The sequence below is a fragment of the Canis aureus genome, chromosome 20 (assembly GCF_053574225.1).
Source record: "Canis aureus isolate CA01 chromosome 20, VMU_Caureus_v.1.0, whole genome shotgun sequence".
NCBI classification, from domain to species: domain Eukaryota; kingdom Metazoa; phylum Chordata; class Mammalia; order Carnivora; family Canidae; genus Canis; species Canis aureus.
This window is the reverse complement of record NC_135630.1, coordinates 44,991,975-45,011,781: the sequence shown is the minus strand read 5'-3', so window position 1 is coordinate 45,011,781 and position 19,807 is coordinate 44,991,975. Positions and strand designations below refer to the sequence as shown.

At 35.8% G+C, this 19,807-nt stretch overlaps 1 protein-coding gene across 13 annotated transcripts in view; it reads right to left on the bottom strand.

Moving 5' to 3' along the window:
* Positions 1-8,168, bottom strand: part of R3HDM1 (R3H domain containing 1) — a 125,759-nt gene extending 117,591 nt beyond the window's left edge. For all 13 annotated transcript variants that reach the window (XM_077861498.1, XM_077861499.1, XM_077861503.1 and 10 more), the window contains exons 1-2: positions 8,027-8,168; positions 6,646-6,856 (exon numbers count right to left, since the gene is read on the bottom strand). In XM_077861498.1, the coding sequence (XP_077717624.1) occupies positions 6,646-6,816 (171 nt within the window). In that variant the 5' untranslated portion in view covers positions 6,817-6,856; positions 8,027-8,168. The remainder of the gene's footprint in view (positions 1-6,645; positions 6,857-8,026) is intronic.
* Positions 8,169-19,807: the final 11,639 nt, after the last annotated feature.

Below are 19,807 nucleotides of genomic sequence, written 5' to 3'. Positions count from 1 at the left end.
TCTTTTAATCCTTTTATTTTGTAGAATTGGTAGTAATGTTCCCACTTTCATTTCTGATTTTAGTAACTTGAGTTGTGTTTTTTCTTAGTCCATCTACCTAAAGTTTTGTCAATTTTGTTAATCTTTCTGAAGAACTGACTTCTGGTTTCATTGATTTTTCTCTACTGTTTTGCTTTTCATTTTTACCAGAATTTCATTGTCACAGTAAAAATGTGGCAAGTTGTTTAACAGACCTTGACATCTCTAGATGCTAAGGGACAAGGTTCCCAATTTATAATTAACATTGTTTGACTTAAAACATGTATTAGGCCAATAAATGGCATGCAGAATATGAAATATGTTATAGGAGTTTCAGTTTGAAACGGGTATTAATACACTGTCAGAACTATGAGCTATGAGCCTGGAGAAAAAGTGAGGTTCAGTAATAAGTGATTAAGGTGTAATATTACAATAAATGTAGATTATTCTTAAATATACTACTTTGTAGATTAAATTTTGAAAGGAAAGAAAAACAAACATTATTGATTATTTCAGTACTTTGGTTTCTTGTTTAAAATAAAGGATCTTTAAACAGATCTAAAATTTATTTCAGAATACGAATGTGGAAGGATTTTCAAAACATTATTTGTAACTTAAAGGCTAACCCAAACCAGAGAGTTTTAAACTAACAACAAAACAAACAGAAACTTAAGTCTATGCAATCAACTTAAAATAAAGAAATGGTACAGAGGGTTTTGGGGTTTTTGATTTTTGCTTACCATAAATGTCTTTTTTGGTCCAATAGTTTCATTAGTTTTCTTTACCTATCCCTGAACTACTAAGAACAGTTTTGTTTGAAGGCTCTTTATTATAAAAGAAAACTGAAAAAAAAAAAAAAAAAAAAAAAAAAAAAAGAAAAGAAAACTGAAGGAAAAAAAAAAAAACCCATGGAAGTACAGAAACGATAAACCATGAAAATTAAGTACTGTTAAGAAAGAATAATCTTTATGAGTTATACTGTGTGTTAGCATATAAAAACAGCCACCAATTAATGACCCAATTAAGAGGAAATCTATTTCAAAAAGGGGATCATTTTTCATCTGTAATTACTATGAACTAAATGTAATTACTACGAACAAACTAAAACTGTAACGGCTGAAATGTTTCAACTAAGACTCTTAACATACCTTGAAGAGTTTATTAATTCTCACTACATTTCAAGGTAATTGTTAAGGGTTAATGGTAAATATGGGGGAGGAAATAATGAATTAAAGTGTTGAATGTCTAGCTAAAGATCAGCAGCAATAAAAACCGTAGAGTCGGGCTAATCATCTCCACTGAAATAATAGAAAACAAGTTTTCTTAGTTGGAAGATAGGACTTTTAAATCAATCAACTGACAAACCAACACCAATCACTAATTGGTTTATACTATTTAACACCTGGAGTTTTGAGTAAAACAACACAGAGTTAAATATGCAAAGACCTAAATCTTAGACTTTAAGGAAAAGTCCATGCAGAAACTAAAATCTAGCTGGTTTACAGTTACCGCTTCTATTAAAGATAAAGAATCTCAGCATCCTATTGGTGATATACATGGAAATTACTGGAGAAAATAACAATATTACATAAAAATACTCCTACATCTATAAGAAGTGAACTTCTTTATACATGTAATCATGAAGCACGAAAAGTAAATGGGTATATAAGTGCTAGCTATCTTATATGCATTCTACCCAGGTTCAATAAGGAAAAGTACCAAATCCTTGAAATAATTTAAAAATTAAGGTGCACTATGGGAAGTGAATTTTTTAAAAGTTGAAATCATTAAATATTAATAAAAGACAATAAAAGTACAGTATACAGATCTAAAACTTAATGCAAAGAAATAAAAACTGTTAAAATTTTGGGGCGCTTATGTCAAGAAGTAAATTTTTTATTACTAAAAGAAAAGGATGTTTTGTGGCAATAAAAGGAACAAAATGGGAAGTAATATAGTTGTGTTACTGCTAATAAATAATTACATGCTGATGAATATAAACATCGTTTTAAGAGAATCAACCATTTGCTAGGCTCTTAACTATATACCAGGTATACTATTATATACATCCTTTATATCTTTGTTAGACAAATAGGAAAACAGTTAAGATTTGTATGATTTTATATAGACAGACTTTTATTCAACCCTTTAAATAAAAAAATTTTAGCATGTTTTATCAATTAAGGAATTTAATGCCCATTAACCTCCTGCTGATGTGTGGCTGTATCTTGAGTTTTTCTGATAACCTTATTAGATTGCCATTGCTTTATTGTCTCTTACATGCCCCATCTTCCCCTTTTTAAAGAAATGCACTGGAACTAATTTTAACTTGGGGATACAAGATGTAAGAGTTTCATCTTGATTATCAAAGGACTTACTATCGAAACTGAGAATACTAAACATCTAATTCAACTGATTCTGTGTCTGGAAAATTCACTCGTGTATCAGAAGCTGTCTATGCACTTTGGCACATAAAGGCCTAGTTGTTAACAAAAATCAGTTCTCATTTCCTTCACAACAAAGGTTACCAACACAAATTGAATTAGCCATCCTTTTGTTCAATAAATAGTTTGTCAGGAGAATGATCACTGTTTAAATTGACCTAAAATATGTTTTGGACCATGTTTACATACACATGTACATGGATGAACACCCCTAGACAAAACATTTGTTAAGTAAAAAGATGCCACTGTATAAGGATGGGAAAGTTGAGTATGAAGCATTAATAAGTAAGCAGAGTACAAGATTTCTAATTTCACATTTCAAATAAATGACTGCAAAAAAACAACACAAGTAATTCCTAAATTTAATCTGTGAATTCTATCTCTGGGAAAAACCAAACACCAGATGTCATATAAATCAGTTATAAAAAGAAAATTAAACACTTCCCACCTGCCCCCACTATTCATCCCATATTAAAGATTAGTTGTAGTCAAACAAAAGTTAGAAACTTGACTCCTCACCACCCTAATCTTCTAAGTATTTCATAATCATATAAAGTCCAATATGCAACTTAAGATTTGCAATAGGAATAGTGTGTGGCAGTAGAAAAGTTACTTAATCAAAAACTCTGCACAATTATCTTGGACCATAATCAACAGTTCAGAACAACCCCACAGCAATTACTTGAATAAGTTAATTTCTTGATATTAATGCACACAGATTGCTTAGCACTAAGGTATTCTTTTTTTCCTCTATTATTTAATTTATTTATTACTTTTTAAAAAAACTTAAATTCAATTAACATATGATCTATTATTGGTTTCAGAGGTCAGGGATTCATCAGTCATATAACACCCAGTGCTCATTACATCACGTGCCCTCCTGAATGTCCATTACCCAGCTACCCAACCCATTGCCCCATCCTCCTCCCTTCTAGCAATCCTCAGTTTGTTTCCCATGATTAAGAGTCTAGTACAGCTTGTTTCCCTCTTTGATCTCATCTTTATATTTTCTTCTCTTCCCCCATGATCCTCTTTAGTGCTCTTAAGGAAGTAATCCTAAAAGTTCTATAAAAGATTATATAACCTGAAACAAAACTTTGTTTTCTTTTTTTTTTTAATTTTTATTTATTTATGATAGTCACACACACACAGAGAGAGAGAGAGAGAGAGAGAGAGAGAGAGAGAGAGGCAGAGACACAGGCAGAGGGAGAAGCAGGCTCCATGCACCAGGAGCCCAACGTGGGACTCGATCCCGGGTCTCCAGGATTGCGCCCTGGGCCAAAGGCAGGCGCCAAACCGCTGCACCACCCAGGGATCCCCCTGTATTGATTTATTCAGAGAGACAGGAACAGAGGGAGAGGGAACAAGAATCTCAAGCAGATTCCTCACTGAGCACAGAGCCTGATGTAGGGCTTGACTCCACAACTGAGAGATCATGACCTGAGCCAAAATCCATGAGTCAGATGCTTAACTGACTGAGCCACCCAGGTGCCCCTCTCATATAGAGTAAATTGTTTGTTTCTTTATTTATTTATTATTTCTTTATTTCTTTTTAAGATTTTATTTATTTATTCATGAGAGACAGAGGGAGGGGGGAGGAGGAGGGAGAGGGAGAGGGGAGAGAGAGAGAGAGAGAGAGAAAGAGAGAGAGAGGCAGAGACACAGGCAGAGGAAGAAGCAGGCTCTATGCAGGGAGCCCAACATGGGACTTGATCCCGGGACTCCAGGATCACGCCCTTGGCCAAAGGCGGCCCTAAACCGCTGAGCCACCCTGGCTGCCCAGTAAATTGTTTTAATAAACAATTGAATAAACTGAGAATATAGTATTTAATGGATTAACATAAAATGAATTCTCATGTTGTCTTTGTTCCTCTTCCCAATCTTGGCAGTCAGGATGCTATATGGAATATGATATCAGATTCTGTCCATTTTTGCTTACTATAGTATTTCCTTGGCATAGTAGAGGCTTTCAATAAGTGCTTGGGGGAATGCATGAAATTTTCTTATAATATCAACAACTGGGCCATGATTCAATAGTGGTCATCAGAATGCTCTTATACTTATGACCAAGGGCAACACAATAGACACGGTAGGAAATGCAATAATCCAAATTAATCACTTGTTTACAAGCATGACCCAGAAGAGTGAACATTAGATGTACAAAAGGGACTAAAAGGAAATCTTCTCCTATTTCAATCATGAATGCAATAGAATTTCAGCAGATTTTTTCTGATTCAATCAGGATACTGGCATACTGCCATCATCGAGTGTAGTGATTGCAGGCTTGGCAATTTTTTTTTTGTTTTAAAAAGTGCTACTACTAAAAATGACTAGAAAAAGTATGTTATTTCTCCCAATTTCTTAGGTAATTACCATTTGACTATACTTAATCAGTGAGGCCTCAACGCTTTTTTTTGGCTGTGAGTTGCCATCATTTTCTAACACATTTCTGGCACATAATAGGGAATAAAATTTTTGAATGAAGGAATGATATAACTTTTAAAATAACTTCTTTACTTATATAAAAAAGTAGCCCTTATAGCCCTTAAAATCTCTGGATGTATTAAGAATGATAGAATAATGATAAAATATTTTCTCCAAAAGTAGACATCTTTATTCATAGGGCTAAACTAAAACAAATGAGTTAGAAGTAGTATTTTAAGTAAGGTTTTGTGGCAGATTAAAGGTTCCTACTGAGAGGCAGGCCCAAATTTCCCTTCCCTTGAATCTAGGCTAATAGTTTATTTACATATGTCATCAAAAGATGGCAGTGGAAGAGACACTCTGGGATTTCTGAGCGTAGGTCCAGAGAACCCTTGCAGCTGTGCTTGGCTCTTGGAACATTGTTTCTGTGACCCTTGAGTCATCACACAGTAAGTCTAACTATCCTGGGCCTACTATGTTGGCAGGGCTGTAGGTCGGTGCTCCCAGTTCCAGTTGAGACTACAATTCAGCCATTCCCACTTAAGTGCCAGATATTTGGGTGAAACAGTTTGGACCTTGCACACCAGCCCATCAGGCAGTTAAATACTGGCAATGACCATCTGATGCCTCATGCAATAGAAAATTCACTAAGCCAAGCCCTGAGGCCATCTTCCTGATTCATAAATCATGTAATATTAAAAAATAAAATGGTGTTTAAAAATTGTTAGCCCTTTGTTTGCAGAAATTTCATTTTTAAAATTTATTCATAAGAGACATATACACACACAGAGGCAGAGATAGAGGCAGAAGGGGAGGCAGGCTCCTCAGAGGGGGCCTGCTTTGGGACTTGATTCCAGGACCCTGGGATCATGACCTGAGCCAAAGGGAGAGGCTTAATCACTGAGCTACCCAGGTGCCCCATGCAGTAATTTCTTATATAGCAAGAGAGAACTGGAACATTTAGAAGTGAATAGTGTATGTACTACTTGAAATAATTTTTTACATATCTTGAATCTGTTAATCAATTCATCAATTTCTATCTATGCCTGGAATTAAAAGCCTTCTCCATGGTTAATTCTTTTTTTTTTTTTTTTAATATTTTATATATTTATTCATGAGAGACAGAGACAGAGAGAGGCAGAGACATAAGCAGAGGCAGAAGCAGGCCCCATCCAGGGAGCCCAATGAGGGACTCAATCCCGGGACTCCAGGATCACGCCCTGGGCCAAAGGCAGACGCTCAACCACTGAGCCACCTAGGCATCCCTCCATGGTTAATTCTAATTTCTCATATACATGTGACAAAAGCCTCAAGTGACCTCTTTCTTTTCCCACCAACTGCTTTTCTCAGTCACGGATGACTGTTTCCCTGGAGAGTTTGTTTTTGCCAAGAGAACCATAGTTTTCAATCTTGCTTATTCTGCTCTTCTTTAAGGGCTCTTAGGTTAGATTCTGAACACTCATGACACTAACAATTAGATGCAGAGTGGTATGAAAAAACAGAAAGCCAATAAAAAACATACTGGTCACATACAAATAAAAACAACTGCATTACAAGTAAATATAAAGCAAATCAAATATATAAGCAATTCAAAGAGCTACACTCAACAAGCTAATCCAGATGGCTTAAAAATCAGCTAGTAAACATGTCCCAAAGGGTAAGCTTACCCTTTTAGATTTCTAAAAGTGAGTTTGGTATAAAGAGTATAACTATATCTTGAGTATTTAGCATTTGTAGCCAGAAAGAAAATCCTATTTACCTGCAAATCAATATTGTTGTCAATACAACGTTCATTCTTCTCTGCCAAAATCTTCCCATAGTTTTCTGATTTGATAAGATTTTCAACTCTAGTTGTATCTTTCACTTCTGCCTCCAAATCCTTCATTGTTTCAGTTTCATTTTTTACAGTAACAGTATCAGACATCCTCATCAGCAAAGGTTATTTTAGAATTCTACAGGGAACTCGAAGCCTTAGCAAGAAAGGAAAAAAAATTTAAATTCAGTTGGAAACAGTTCTTAAATTCGGTTAGTGTACAATATTGACTGAGTGCCTTCTATGGTCCAAGAATAACGCTGAGTTTACAAAGATGCAAAATTCCTGCTTTCAAAGAATACAGAGTTTAGTGGCAGATATATACAAATATAAAAAAGCATAATACAATGAAATAAGAGCTATAAAAATGAGGTGATTCTGATGCACATACCACTTTTAAAAGGTCTTAAGAAACATAAAAGAGTAAGCCATATTAAAGTGAAAGGTAATGGTTGTAGAGTTATAAAGGCATATTTAGATGACATGAGGAATATATTTTTTCTAAAAGGATTTCAGGAGTATCATCCTGTGAGAAAAATGTTTTCCTATTATAGCCTTTGTTTAGACGCCTAAAGTTCTAAATTTCTCAAATTTTCCATCAATTATTTCCAAAGGGAAATAATTATTAAAAAAAAAAGCACATTGTATACAAAACACAGTTGGGAATCTGCATTAATAGTCTATATTATGAATCAAACATTGGAAACTCTCCTGACTGTGATTCAGTGCCTAACAACACCTATTATGAGACACTTAGGAAATCAAATACATATTTCATATCTTTAGTGAGGTTAAGAAAACACTGGATATCAAACAGGAATGTATCAGGGACAGCTGTCAATCTAGAAGCTGTGAGAAATGTGACCCCAAAAAGAAGCCTTGATGTAAACAACTTATATTTTTTTTCTAGCTTGAGATATAATTGATATATAACAATGTGTAAGTTTAAGGTGCATGGCATAATGATCTGATACACCTATATACTGTGAAATGATTACCATAATATAGATCACTTGACATAATTACAATTAAATATCTAAACAAATGAACAAAAAATACCTAAACACAAACTTTGGAATCCATAAAATATCTGAAAAGATTAAAAAACAAAAAGAGGGAGAAATAGATTCTGAAGTCACAGGTAGACTAAAGTGAATTTAAAAGTTTTCATTAATTATATTCCATATCAGAGTTAATTGGCTCATTCTCAAAACAATAAGGTTACTAAGAGGTAGGTCAGTTCTTAAAATACTCTGGTTCCTTGCTTTTAATACTAAGATTTTGAAAGAAAAGGCGTATATTTTTCTCAAGTGATAAGACAGGTTACCTGACGTATCCTATGGAATTGGGATTGTGGTGTCCCACAAAAATAAAATAAAGTAATCCAAGGTTCTTTTTCACAGTTGTCAGCCAGGATGTCAAGTGTATTGAACCATCTGGAATCTGGCAGGAGGAGTCCCATGTCCTTGTCACCACTGTAGATTCCCAGGCTGAAATGGACTGTCGTGGATCAAATGTATCATACCTTTCAGTGGCCTAAAGTTAAAACAAAAGGAAACATTTTAACAAAAAAGACAAAGAAATGAACAGCATATGGTAATTTAGAAATTAAAAATGCCACTGTTGGTGAATTTACTATTTTCTTGTCCTAAACAAGAATCGGAATGCTTAGTTACAACTAATTTTAACATATATTAGTTTTACGAGCCTAAAGTCACTCAGGGCACCTAGAGAATTTAGTAGTAAAAGCAGAGGGGAGAAGGAAGCAAGGGAATATATATATATATATATATATATATATATATATATATATATATATAATTATATATAATAAGATTTTAGTATTTGATCAGTGTTGTAAAGGAAATAATTATTTATTTTATAGATAAAGGAAAAAAGGCTTGCCTAAGGTTACAACCAAGAATGTTTAACTCCAAGAGTTTTCTTACAGAGCTACAACTCTATGGACTTAAGGGAAGACTGTAATTTTGAATAATGATCATATTCTAGATTTTTAAGAGTAAAAAAGAACAAAAAGCTGTAATAAGTCATTTAACATGTGTAAAGAAACTCACATTGGTTTGTTAAAAGCAAATGTCTATAAAGGGTAGAATGACTATTTTTAAAGACATCTGAAATGCCGAAATTCTTCCAGTGTCATCTGTTTTTATTTATTTATTCATGAGAGACACAGAGAAGGAGCAGAGACATAGGCAGAGAGAGAAGCAGGCTCCCCGTGGAGAGCCTGATGCAGGACTCGATCCCAGGACCTCTGGATCACACCCTGAACCAAAGGCTGATGCTTAACCACTGAGCTACCCAGGTGTCCGAGTGTCAGCTATTTCTAAAGTCAGTTTCATTTTATGTTTCTCTGGTGCAAATGAATATATTATTGCAAATAAACAACTTTAAACATCTTACATAGCTTTCCCATTTTCCTTTGACAGTTTTGTTGCCAATAAAAGAACAGTACAGTTTTAATGTGAAACAACTGAATATAGTAAGGTCTAAGTACCAAGAGACAATAGTATCACCAACCATGTATCACAGAAACATTCACATTTTATACTAGCTCTTCAAAAACTATTTTGAAATGTAATAATTTAGGACCTCAATATAGATTCACATTAGTTTTCACATCTCAATTTCCCTGTTTGACTAAGAGAGAACAGGAAGGAGGGATCATAAACAAATGTCCAAGTTGATTTCTGACATTGTCCTATTTCACTGAGTTTGCTAGGCCACTAAATCAAGTAACTTTTGTTTTTTTAATTTTCACCAAAACAAAAACAAAGACAAAAAATACTTCAATATAATTTCTCTAGTTTATAACCTTTTCTCTCATAAAATGGTAGACACAAGATGGCAGCACTCGCTAAGCAGCCAAATTATTACAGTTTTATTTTTTTATTTTTTTGGTAAAGTGACTTGTGATTCAATCATGAATCCTTTAAGTTTGAAGAAACAAAGGATGGCTATAATCCATACAAGAAATAAAAAACAGTGTGCCTAGATTGCTCAGTCAGTTAAGCATCTGACTCCTGGTTTTGGCTGGGGTCACAATCTCTGGGTACTTCAGATGGAGCCCATGTTGATCTCCATGCTCTGGTTCAGTCTCCTTCCCTCTCCCTCTGCCACTTTCACCTGTGTGCTCTCTAAAATAAATAAAATAAATCTTAAAAAAGAAAAAAAAAAAAAAGACCTAAAAAAGGCAATAGCTGCAAGGGGTAATGAGGAAGAGGTACAATGTGAAGAGGTAAACACTCAGTTCTGAGGAACCCCAAGGAATTTTAGGAACCACCTAGTCAAATCTTATAATTTACTATGCAAACTATTAGCACCCAGAAGTTAAATAACGTGTCCAAAGTCACACAACCAATACTTGTCAATATTTCATACCATTTGACTAAATAAATGACTGAACCAAAATGACCAGTTTTTATTTCCTGGGAGATAATGATCAAATTGCATTATCATTATACCAGAGTTTAAAACCCGATTCTATCAATTATGACTTTGGAAATCATTTAATCTTCTGAGCCATAATTTTCTGAGCTATAAAGGAGGAAACAAGAGTATTTAGCTTATTAAACTTATTGGGAAGACTGAGTTTTTTTTTTAATATTTATTGATTTGAGAGAGAGAGAGAGAGAGAGTGGGAGGAGCAGAGGGACAGAATCTTCAAGCAGACTCCATGCTGAGTAGGGAGCCCCATGCAGGGCTCAAACCCCTGACCCATGAGATCATGACCTGAGTCAAAACTACAAGTCTGACACTTAATGGACTGGGCACCCAGGCACCCCAAAACTATTCAGTCTTTTAAATGTAAAGCATCCATTATACCCTGTCTCTCATAGAGTGGACAATCCAAAAAGGTTAGCTCTTTTCTATGGTCAGAATCATTCTAAGGCAGCAGTTGGCTGAGGCTGAGTTTGCTGTACCTGACTGTACCCTGTATGATAGCAGATTGAAAGGAGGCCCACCATATGTACAGAGTGGCTTTGTATACCTCAAGTTTTCTTTTTTTTTTTTTTAATTTTTATTTATTTATTTATTCATGAGAGACACACAGAGAGAGGCAGAGACATAGGCAGAGGGAGAGGGAGAAGCAGGCTCCATGCAGGGAGCCTGATGTGGGACTGGATCCCAGGACTTCAGGAACGCGCTCTGGGCTAAAGGCAGGCGCTAAACCACTGAGCCACCCAGATGTCCCTACCTCAAGTTTTCTTATGCATATATCCTACAAAGGTCAACAGAGGAGAACACTAGTTTGTGTGGATGTGTGTATGTCTGAGGAAGGGCGTGCTTGCCTGGGTGGACAGTCTAAAGGGGTTATTATTTTGTGCCTTCTAATTTAATGTTAAAAATTTGCAAAACTTTGCATTCTTTTCCAAATACTAATGCTTTTGTTTTAAATGTTTTTCTTCTCCAAATCTGCAAACAAAAGAGATATTTCAGCTTTTTGGTACTCATTAAAACAAAAACCTTTTTTATCTTGGCATAATGCCTACACTTGCAGGAGTTACCTAAGGCTCTAAGGGCATGTGGAGGTCATGAAGCTATGGTATAGGGTGGCATATCATGTCTTTGTCATAACAGATAGGAGTCAATTTAATGCGCCACTCTAATGTAATACATTGTTATACAGTATGTAAAAGTGATTGAAAAATGTATATGAATTTGTAAGTTTCTACAACAGAAAGGCAACTCAGAAAAAGTTAACAAATGTTGGTATTTATTAAGTGCATACATCTGAGTACCTACTGTTACTGATATTTAAAAATTGTCTCAATCTGTTTCAACCTAAAAGAGATGGATATCTGTGCTCAAAATTAATATTCAACTTTGAATAAATATTCTTGTAACTGCTAACATGTTATTAGGAACAAATCAGAGATCTGATTACATGCAACTTCTGTGCTACCAGGCAGCCAACTAAAGATAAATACTTGTATATATAATAAAATCTTCAGAACCCTATGAGAAAAAGGTTGGCACCCACCTGGCACCATAAGCAAAAAGGAATCAAAGGTAAAAATAAAGACAGTAACCTAAAAAAAGAAACTATAAAAGTACAAGGAAATATAAGAAATATTTTTATAATTATTAGGAAGGGGGGCCCTTACCAAGCATGACATGAAAATCTAGAAGCTCTCAAAGAAGTATTAATAAAACTTACAATAAGGTTTTAATATTTCTGTGTGACAAAGTATAACAAAGAGATTAAAAGGCAAATGATAAAATAAAAACTATCTCCAACAGAATGGGTCAAAGTCTTTAAAGAAGCTTTTATAAATCAAAAGAAAAAAAAAAGAGATATGGGGAATAAGTAATTTACAAAAGAAACACAAATAATTACCACCAAAACCTAATATTAATGTATATAGCTTACCACGTGCCAGGTATATTGTTCTACTACCTCCATAATTAATAAATTTAGAACTCACAACAATTCTAAGTAGGTCCTGTTTTACAGATTAGGAAACTAAGGTACAGAGAAATTAAGTGATTTATCCAAGGTCACATAGCTAGTAAGCGTGGGGAGTATGATATGAGGCAGGGCAGATAGATGTGCCACTACAGAATCTTACCCATAATGCTCTATCATCATTCATATGTACCAAGAGGAGGGGCAATATGTGTTTAGAGAGTACCTTTACTCCAAGAGTTCTTATAACATGCATTAACTCCCTTAGCATTGTGTTCATTACACAAGGTAAACTTACCCTTTACACATGGATAGGAGCTATCTATTGTTCTTTGCTGCACAAAAGACAGCACTATTAACTTCATATTAGTGGTCAATAAAGCTAATCACTACTAAAATATCAGAACTACTGCGTAGTCATCCAGTTTCTCTTAATCTCCCTAACTCTTGTAATCATAAATATCAAATGATGTAAATCTCGTTGGCAATAAAGATTCAGTTTGTGGCTAAGGAACAACGTGAAGCCTAGGAGTTAATAAATGATAAATATGCACAGTTAAGTACCTTCCTCTAGGAAACAAAGCACGACAGAGTTAGGATCAACATTTGAAAAGACAGACTAGTCATATGCAATCCATCAGTGTGTAGTTTCTCTAGTCAAAATTTCAGATAGGATTTGTAGGAACACAAATACAATACTGCTAATTCAAAGGATCATTTATTATGCCTGGGGTTTAATATTTGGTTGTATAGCACCAGAGAACTGAAAAGTTAGACATGCACAAAAATAGTCTTGGTTCACATGATAAAAATCGGTTTGCTCTAGGTTAACAAAATATTTTTAAAAAATCAATTAATTTTGTTATGAGGAAGAAATCTGGCTCCTACAGGTAAAAATTAGGTACTCTTTACATGAATATTGAGGGAAATAAGAATTACATTACTGAAGTTACCTGAAACAGAATTTGGCAAAGCACACTGCATTTTTCTTCCCTTATGACTACTGTTCAATGTAATTTCATTCGATGAACACAGTGCTTAATTCTTCCTTCAGACTAAAACATGTCATCAGGCAGGTACATTTATAAAATAAACCAAGCTGCACAAGACCAACACGTACCAGCTTCTCCTCTAAGGTTAGCAATCAACAACCAATTGGTCAAAGGACTCTTGTGAGAAAGGCAAGGAAAATGGTTTAAGCTGTATTTAGAAAGAATGAAAATTCACATTCTCAGTCAGCCACTTGAACAAAAATATAAGCACCAATATTTCAAAATGCTGAATAGCTATTTAATTTATAAACAGTTACTATCATCCAGAAATTTAATGAGGAATCACAGAAAGCAACACAGATGCACTATGTATTAGCTATGTTTTACAAGAGCAAAGGAGAAAGAACTACCTTGACGTAGTGAAGTTAGTTAAACCCAAGAGAGATGGTTAGCAATGACATTTATCAACAAATATATACATTATTATTATTTATTAATATATAATTATTTTAAGATGCTATTTTTTTAAAGATTTTATTTTTTTTATTTTTTTATTCATAGAGACACACAGAGAGAATGAGAGGCAGAGACACAGGCAGAGGGAGAAGCAGGCTCCATGCAGAGAGCCTGACGTGGGACTCGATTCAGGGTCTCCAGGATCACGCCCCGGGCTGCAGGTGGCACTAAACCGCTGCGCCAGGGCTGCCCCTTACGATGGTATTTAAAGAGAAAGGAAAGAGGTGGAAATATTTGTGGTAAGCTGAAGAATGGGCACAAATAACTTATCAGTTAGTCTTACAAGACTATGGAACATTAAGAGAAGAAACGATACAGAGGTAAGATGTTACATGAACATGTTGCATTCTCAGTGGAGAAATGGAGAAGATAGGAGAAAGAAGCCCATTTAATGGAAAGAGAGTGTATGTGCTCAGGTTGAAGAAGACAAAAAAATCTGGTGATACCTAGAGGTGGTAAGGGAATGGAGAATGGGAACTGTCAGCCACTCTGAGTTCACTTTAGTAAACAAACTGATCTCAAATGAGGTTTAAATTCCTATCTTACAGCCCAGCACTTCTACTTCTAGATCTACACACTAAAGACACACATATAAGTGCATGAGAAGCCATGTACAAAAATATCCACTGAATTGTTTTATTTAAAAGTAAAGAATGGGAAAGACCAAATATTTACCAAAAGAGACATAGATTTTTTTCTAAAGCATAAGTACTGTAGTATACTCCTACTGCACAGTATGAGAAACAATTAAAATAAATGAACTAATAAAGCTGTATCAGTTTAAGTCTCCAAAAGAATGTTAGAATGTTTAGTGGAAAAGTAGAATTATCTCTACAATACAAGGCAACTTACATAAACATTTAAAAAGACACACAGGCATTGATGGTAAAGGTACAATCTATTTCATGTAATTCTCTCAGGGAAAGGAAAAGTTTTCAAGGGAGATAAAAAAGGGACTTCAATCATGTTTTTATTACTATTCTATTTCTTTAAAAAAAAAAAAAAAGACCCGTAGCAAATGTAACAGAAGGTTAGCACTGCTAATTTTGAGTAGTAAGTGCTGAATGTTTGCTATAATGTTCCTTTTTTTGATCTTGACATTTTTCATTAAAACGTGTTCTAAAAGCAAACAGGAAAATAGCATCAAAGGGTGGATATATTTGAAGTTAAGATGTTTACTCTTAATCTCATGAGGGAAAGAAAGCCTGAATAAAAGAGGAACATATTTTAAGAGAAGCCGCAGAAAATTATTTCACTTATAATTATAGTTGGACTCTGTTCTAGCAGGGAACATGTTATAAGAATTGTGGTGAAAAATGACTAGAGCCTAGACAAAGGACTGAGAGATGACAGCTGAAACGGAAAAGAGACTTCATTCGTTCGTTCCAACCTTCTGATTAGGTACTATGTGCAAAGCACTGCTCTGACTGTTAAGGATATAGCAGTGAACCAGGCAGACCAGACCCCTTTACTCAGGGTGCTGACATTCTACACCAGGGAAAAAAGTCAACAAGGTAATTACTGATTGTAATATGTGCTCTAAAGTCACTAATATTAACATAAAACTCTAAAATACTTATTATTATTCACAAAGCACTATTCCTAAAGCTCTCACTGCATTAATTAATTTAGTCATCATAATAACTCTATCAGGTCAGTGCTCTTATTATCCCAATTCTACAAACAGGAAAGTGAGGCGGAGAAAGAGTAATCAGCTTGCCCAAGGTTGTGAGACTGCTAAATGGCAGAATCTGAATCAGAATCAGATGGTTCCAGAGCCCTTGCTATAAGCCAAGAAATGCCTCTAGAAATGAAGAGGTTAACATAACAAAGTAACTACCTAGGGGAAGCCAGCCAGGCACAGGAATGGTCAGGGAAAAGGTGAGGGCTGTGATAGCTGGAATGGTAATGACACAACACAATGAAGGGGTAGGTGGTGCTTGCTACCCACGACATAGGAAATATCTGAGGGGGAAAAAAGGATTTGGCACAGAACAATCATTTCAGTTATGCACAGAATGAGTTTAAGGTGCCTTAGGGACATTTAGGTGGAGAAATCTAACTGGAAGTTGGATGACCTGGAGCTAAGGAGAGGAGGCAGGGCTGATACTATTTATTTGGGTAGAATCACTGTATAGACAGACAGCCTTGAATTATCAACATAGATTAAATTGCTAAGGAGCCACCAGCAAGACAAGAAGTGGGCTTGGTATAGAATCCTTAGGGCACAACAAACCCTTAAAGGGAGGAGTAGGGAGGTGGAGGAATAAAAATAGTCTAGCAGACTTGAACAAAGCGAGCAAAAGATGCAAAGTTAGTGGAAGACTGTCAGGATGGAAAGGGTGTAGGCCAAAGAGAAGCTGTAAGAGAAAAGAAGGGAGAGAGAGGCTGGAGGTTTAAGAGGAAAAGAGAGTAAGAATGAGAAGGAAAATCTGCAGTGGAAAGAAACAAACAAAAAAAATGGGGTCAGAAGCACAAATAGAGACATAAACCTTAAAAAGTATTCATTGGTCCTCAGAAACTGAAGGGAATGTGGCAGGAAACTGAGATCAGTCATATCTAATAAACACCTTTCCTATTTTACCCAGAACAACACTTGCTAGAAGTCAGGAAGCTGGCATGGCTGTGGGGGTTGAGGATAATAGCGCGTGAGGATAAATCCTGGAGAGAGTCTCTAAGGGGAAGCTCATTAAGGCTGACGCCTAAATCCAGGACTACTGAGGCACAGTTCTTCAGAAGACTACAAGAATGAGGGTTTCTATAATTCTGTACCCAAGGTTAGTGTAATGAGAGTTATTTAAATGACACAGCTCAGGTGCAACTTGGCAAAAAACAGGCTAAATATTCTTTCACAGCCATTCCAGATCTGACTTTTATATCACTGTGTGGTACAGTGCTTAAAAAGCCTAATAAGGCCATGGGTGTCTGGATGGCTTATTGGTTAAGCATCTAACTCTTGATTTCAGTTCAGGTTATGATCTAAGGGTTGTGTGACTGAGTCCTGTGTTGGCCTCCCCACTGGGGGTGAGGGGTCGGCTTCTCTCCCTCTTACTTTGCCCCTCCCCAAGTCCACGTGCTCTCTCTAAAAAATAAATAAGATCTTAAAAAAGAAAAAGCCTATGAAACCAAATCAAAACACAAGTCAGAAATTGTGAAAGCTAGAGTACTAAAAGAATTTTCTATATATCTTTTTTTTAAAATTTTTATTTATTTATGATAGTCACAGAGAGAGAGAGAGAGAGAGAGAGAGAGAGGCAGAGACACAGGCAGATGGAGAAGCAGGCTCCATGCACCGGGAGCCCGATGTGGGATTCGATCCCGGGTCTCCAGGATCGCGCCCTGGGCCAAAGGCAGGCGCCAAACCGCTGCGCCACCCAGGGATCCCTCTATATATCTTTACATAGAAAGGGCCCTAATTTGAGGCAAAGCTAGAAGCTAAAAAAATGTTTTCATTAGTGAAGCAAAGCAGCAGAAAAGGAGGAGATAAAAAGCTTTGTAATGCCCAGAGATGGAGCCCAGAACAGAAGACTCTAGAGAATAAGGTACCCTGAGGACTAATGTTGGATGCTCTAGGAGATGGAACCTTGGGCAGGGACATGAGCAAATTTATAGCAAGCACTACCAAAACTGGTAGTGGGCCAGAGAAGGACAAAATTAGAACAGTATTAAAGCTATTCAGGAGCTCCCAGGAGATACCTTGGAGAATCCTGGGGTAACCTGGTGAGATTCTAAAGGCATTTAGATGTTGGGAGATGAAGGCAAGAGACAATGCAATAAAGTGAGGTCCATTAATGTAACTCTGTACTTGAAGGCTTTATTAACTATCTCTTAATACAGTGCTAGTGAGGATAAAACGTCTTTTGCCTTAATTCTAAACCTATCATAGTTGGGATTAAACTGGGAGCTCCCTACTTATGTGTTAAATGTAGGACTGAAATAGATGAGTTTGTAATAAGATCTCCTGGCACTTAACAAAATCTCTTTTAAAGACTACAAAGAGGAAAAAAAGACTGGTCTTACCATCTGATCATGCTTTGGGAAATAAATAAAGAACATTTAAAGGTTTAGATCCTTGGAAATTGGGCACAGATAATGAGGATGAGAGAAGAACTTAAGATAATGGGGATGTAAAGAGAGAGAATATAGATTTCTATTCCATACTGAGTTTGGATAATTATAGTTCATTCTTTAAATAGTGTATTATCTACTTACAGATGCTTCTAAGCAATGGAACTAGTTAGAGGGAACTGGTTGGAGGGAGAAATATCATGTATTCAGTCTTGACCTCAAGTTTTCTCTTCTAAATAAGGAAGACCATGAAAGTAAATTATTTACCTAATACATAGCACCAAAGACAATATTAACAGAGAATAAAATACTGTATAATAAAGAATTTGGCTGGCCTTTGTCCTTGGTTTCTGGGAGGTAGCTTCTAAAGCCTTGCCATGGGAACATCTTTGTTACTGATGGTAGGTCCTGATAGTTCACACTAATGAGGTGACTCATGGTGGGGCCCTAAGTTGTTTATGCTAATGAATGATCCAGGATGGGTACAGGTCACACCAGAAAGACTAACCAGGTAATTAGTAAGTTGAGGTTTTGAGCCATTTGATGACAGCATGACTTCTTAGAAGAGAAGGATGGGTGGGAGTTTGAGTTCAATTGCATAGCCAATGGTTCAATCATTCACAGCTATGTAATGAAACTCCAATAAAAACTACGTATGCTGAAGCCATCTAGCTCCCCTGGACGGCAACATTTTACACACTGTCACATATCACTGAATGAGAAGATAATGCATCCTAACTCCACAGAGAGAGGGCAAGGAAAGCTTTGCATTTGGGATCCTTCTAGACCTGGCCCCATGAGTCAGTCTTTCCTTTGTCTGGTGCTGACTGCATCCTTTATAATAAAACTCTATTCTAAGTATAGCACTTTCCTGGGTTAAGCTGTTCGAGTGAATTATCAATACTGAGGGGATAATAGGAATCTTCAAATCTGTAGCCTGCTGGTCATAAGTGAGGACGGGCTGGTGTCTGAAGTGAGAGTAGATTTGTAGGGGACTACTGTGTCCTTACTCTGGATTAGCTGGTATTAGAAGTCACTGCAATTTTCAACCTTTTGCATTGTCTAGTCTCATTCATTACATCCCTTACTAATGTATTTTTTAGCGTATCTGTAGTTTATAGTTCATGAATAAAAGCGAACATCATCATGAACATAATTCCAGTTTCTTTATTCAGCCATTTATAATGTCATCAATGAGAAGGTATATACTTTACACAGACTATGCCAAGTGTTAGGCTATCCCATAAGAAACCTTTGAGTCTTTGTGGTATTTTAGCTAGACTGTGATGTGATGATGTTCCCTTTACTCCTTTGGAATTCTATTTCACTTTTTTTTTTCTGTATAACTAATATAACCAAATGAATTTACCTCCACGTACTTTTTACCCATGACTAGCATTTCATTCTTACCAGAGGATCACAATGAAAATTCTTTGAAGGCCTTGAAAGTATTAAGCTCTGTCATCAAAGAGTCTTCGTAAAACTCATGCTGGGCTTCTAGCACATTTATCTAATCCACCCAAAGGTTCTTTGATGGATTAATATATTTTATCAACATGTGAAACTTCATATTCTCTCTGGCATTTGAATCAGTAGATCTAACATAACCCATTTCTTTCTTACAAAAAAAGTCTGTTTCCTTTATAGGATTTTAATTTAGGTTACAATTGGCAGACATTCTGTTTTATAACTACTAATGTGCCACCGTTCATTTCTTGAACTGCTGGCTACATTCTTTCTAACAAAGGATCATAACCCTCTTTTCAGAAAGCACCTAGGGATTATGTTCGGTGGTAAAAAAAAGTTCAAAAATGTTTTATTTCTTCTTTTGGTCAAAGAGCATTTCATGGTCAGTAAAAATAGCTTAAAAACAGCTTGAGGTAGCACAGGTGTTGTCTTTCAGTTGCCCTCATCTACCTTCGGACTCTACAAAAGGATGTATACAACAAAGTGCCAATACTTTTATAGCTTGAGGATGCTGCTACGAGGCATGAGTGAACACCGCTGAGACCTTCATGGTCTCTAGCATTCACACTATACGCTGAACTTGTAAAATGAGCAGGAGAAAATTTCTCTTTAAAACACCTAAGGTTCTGTCCAAATT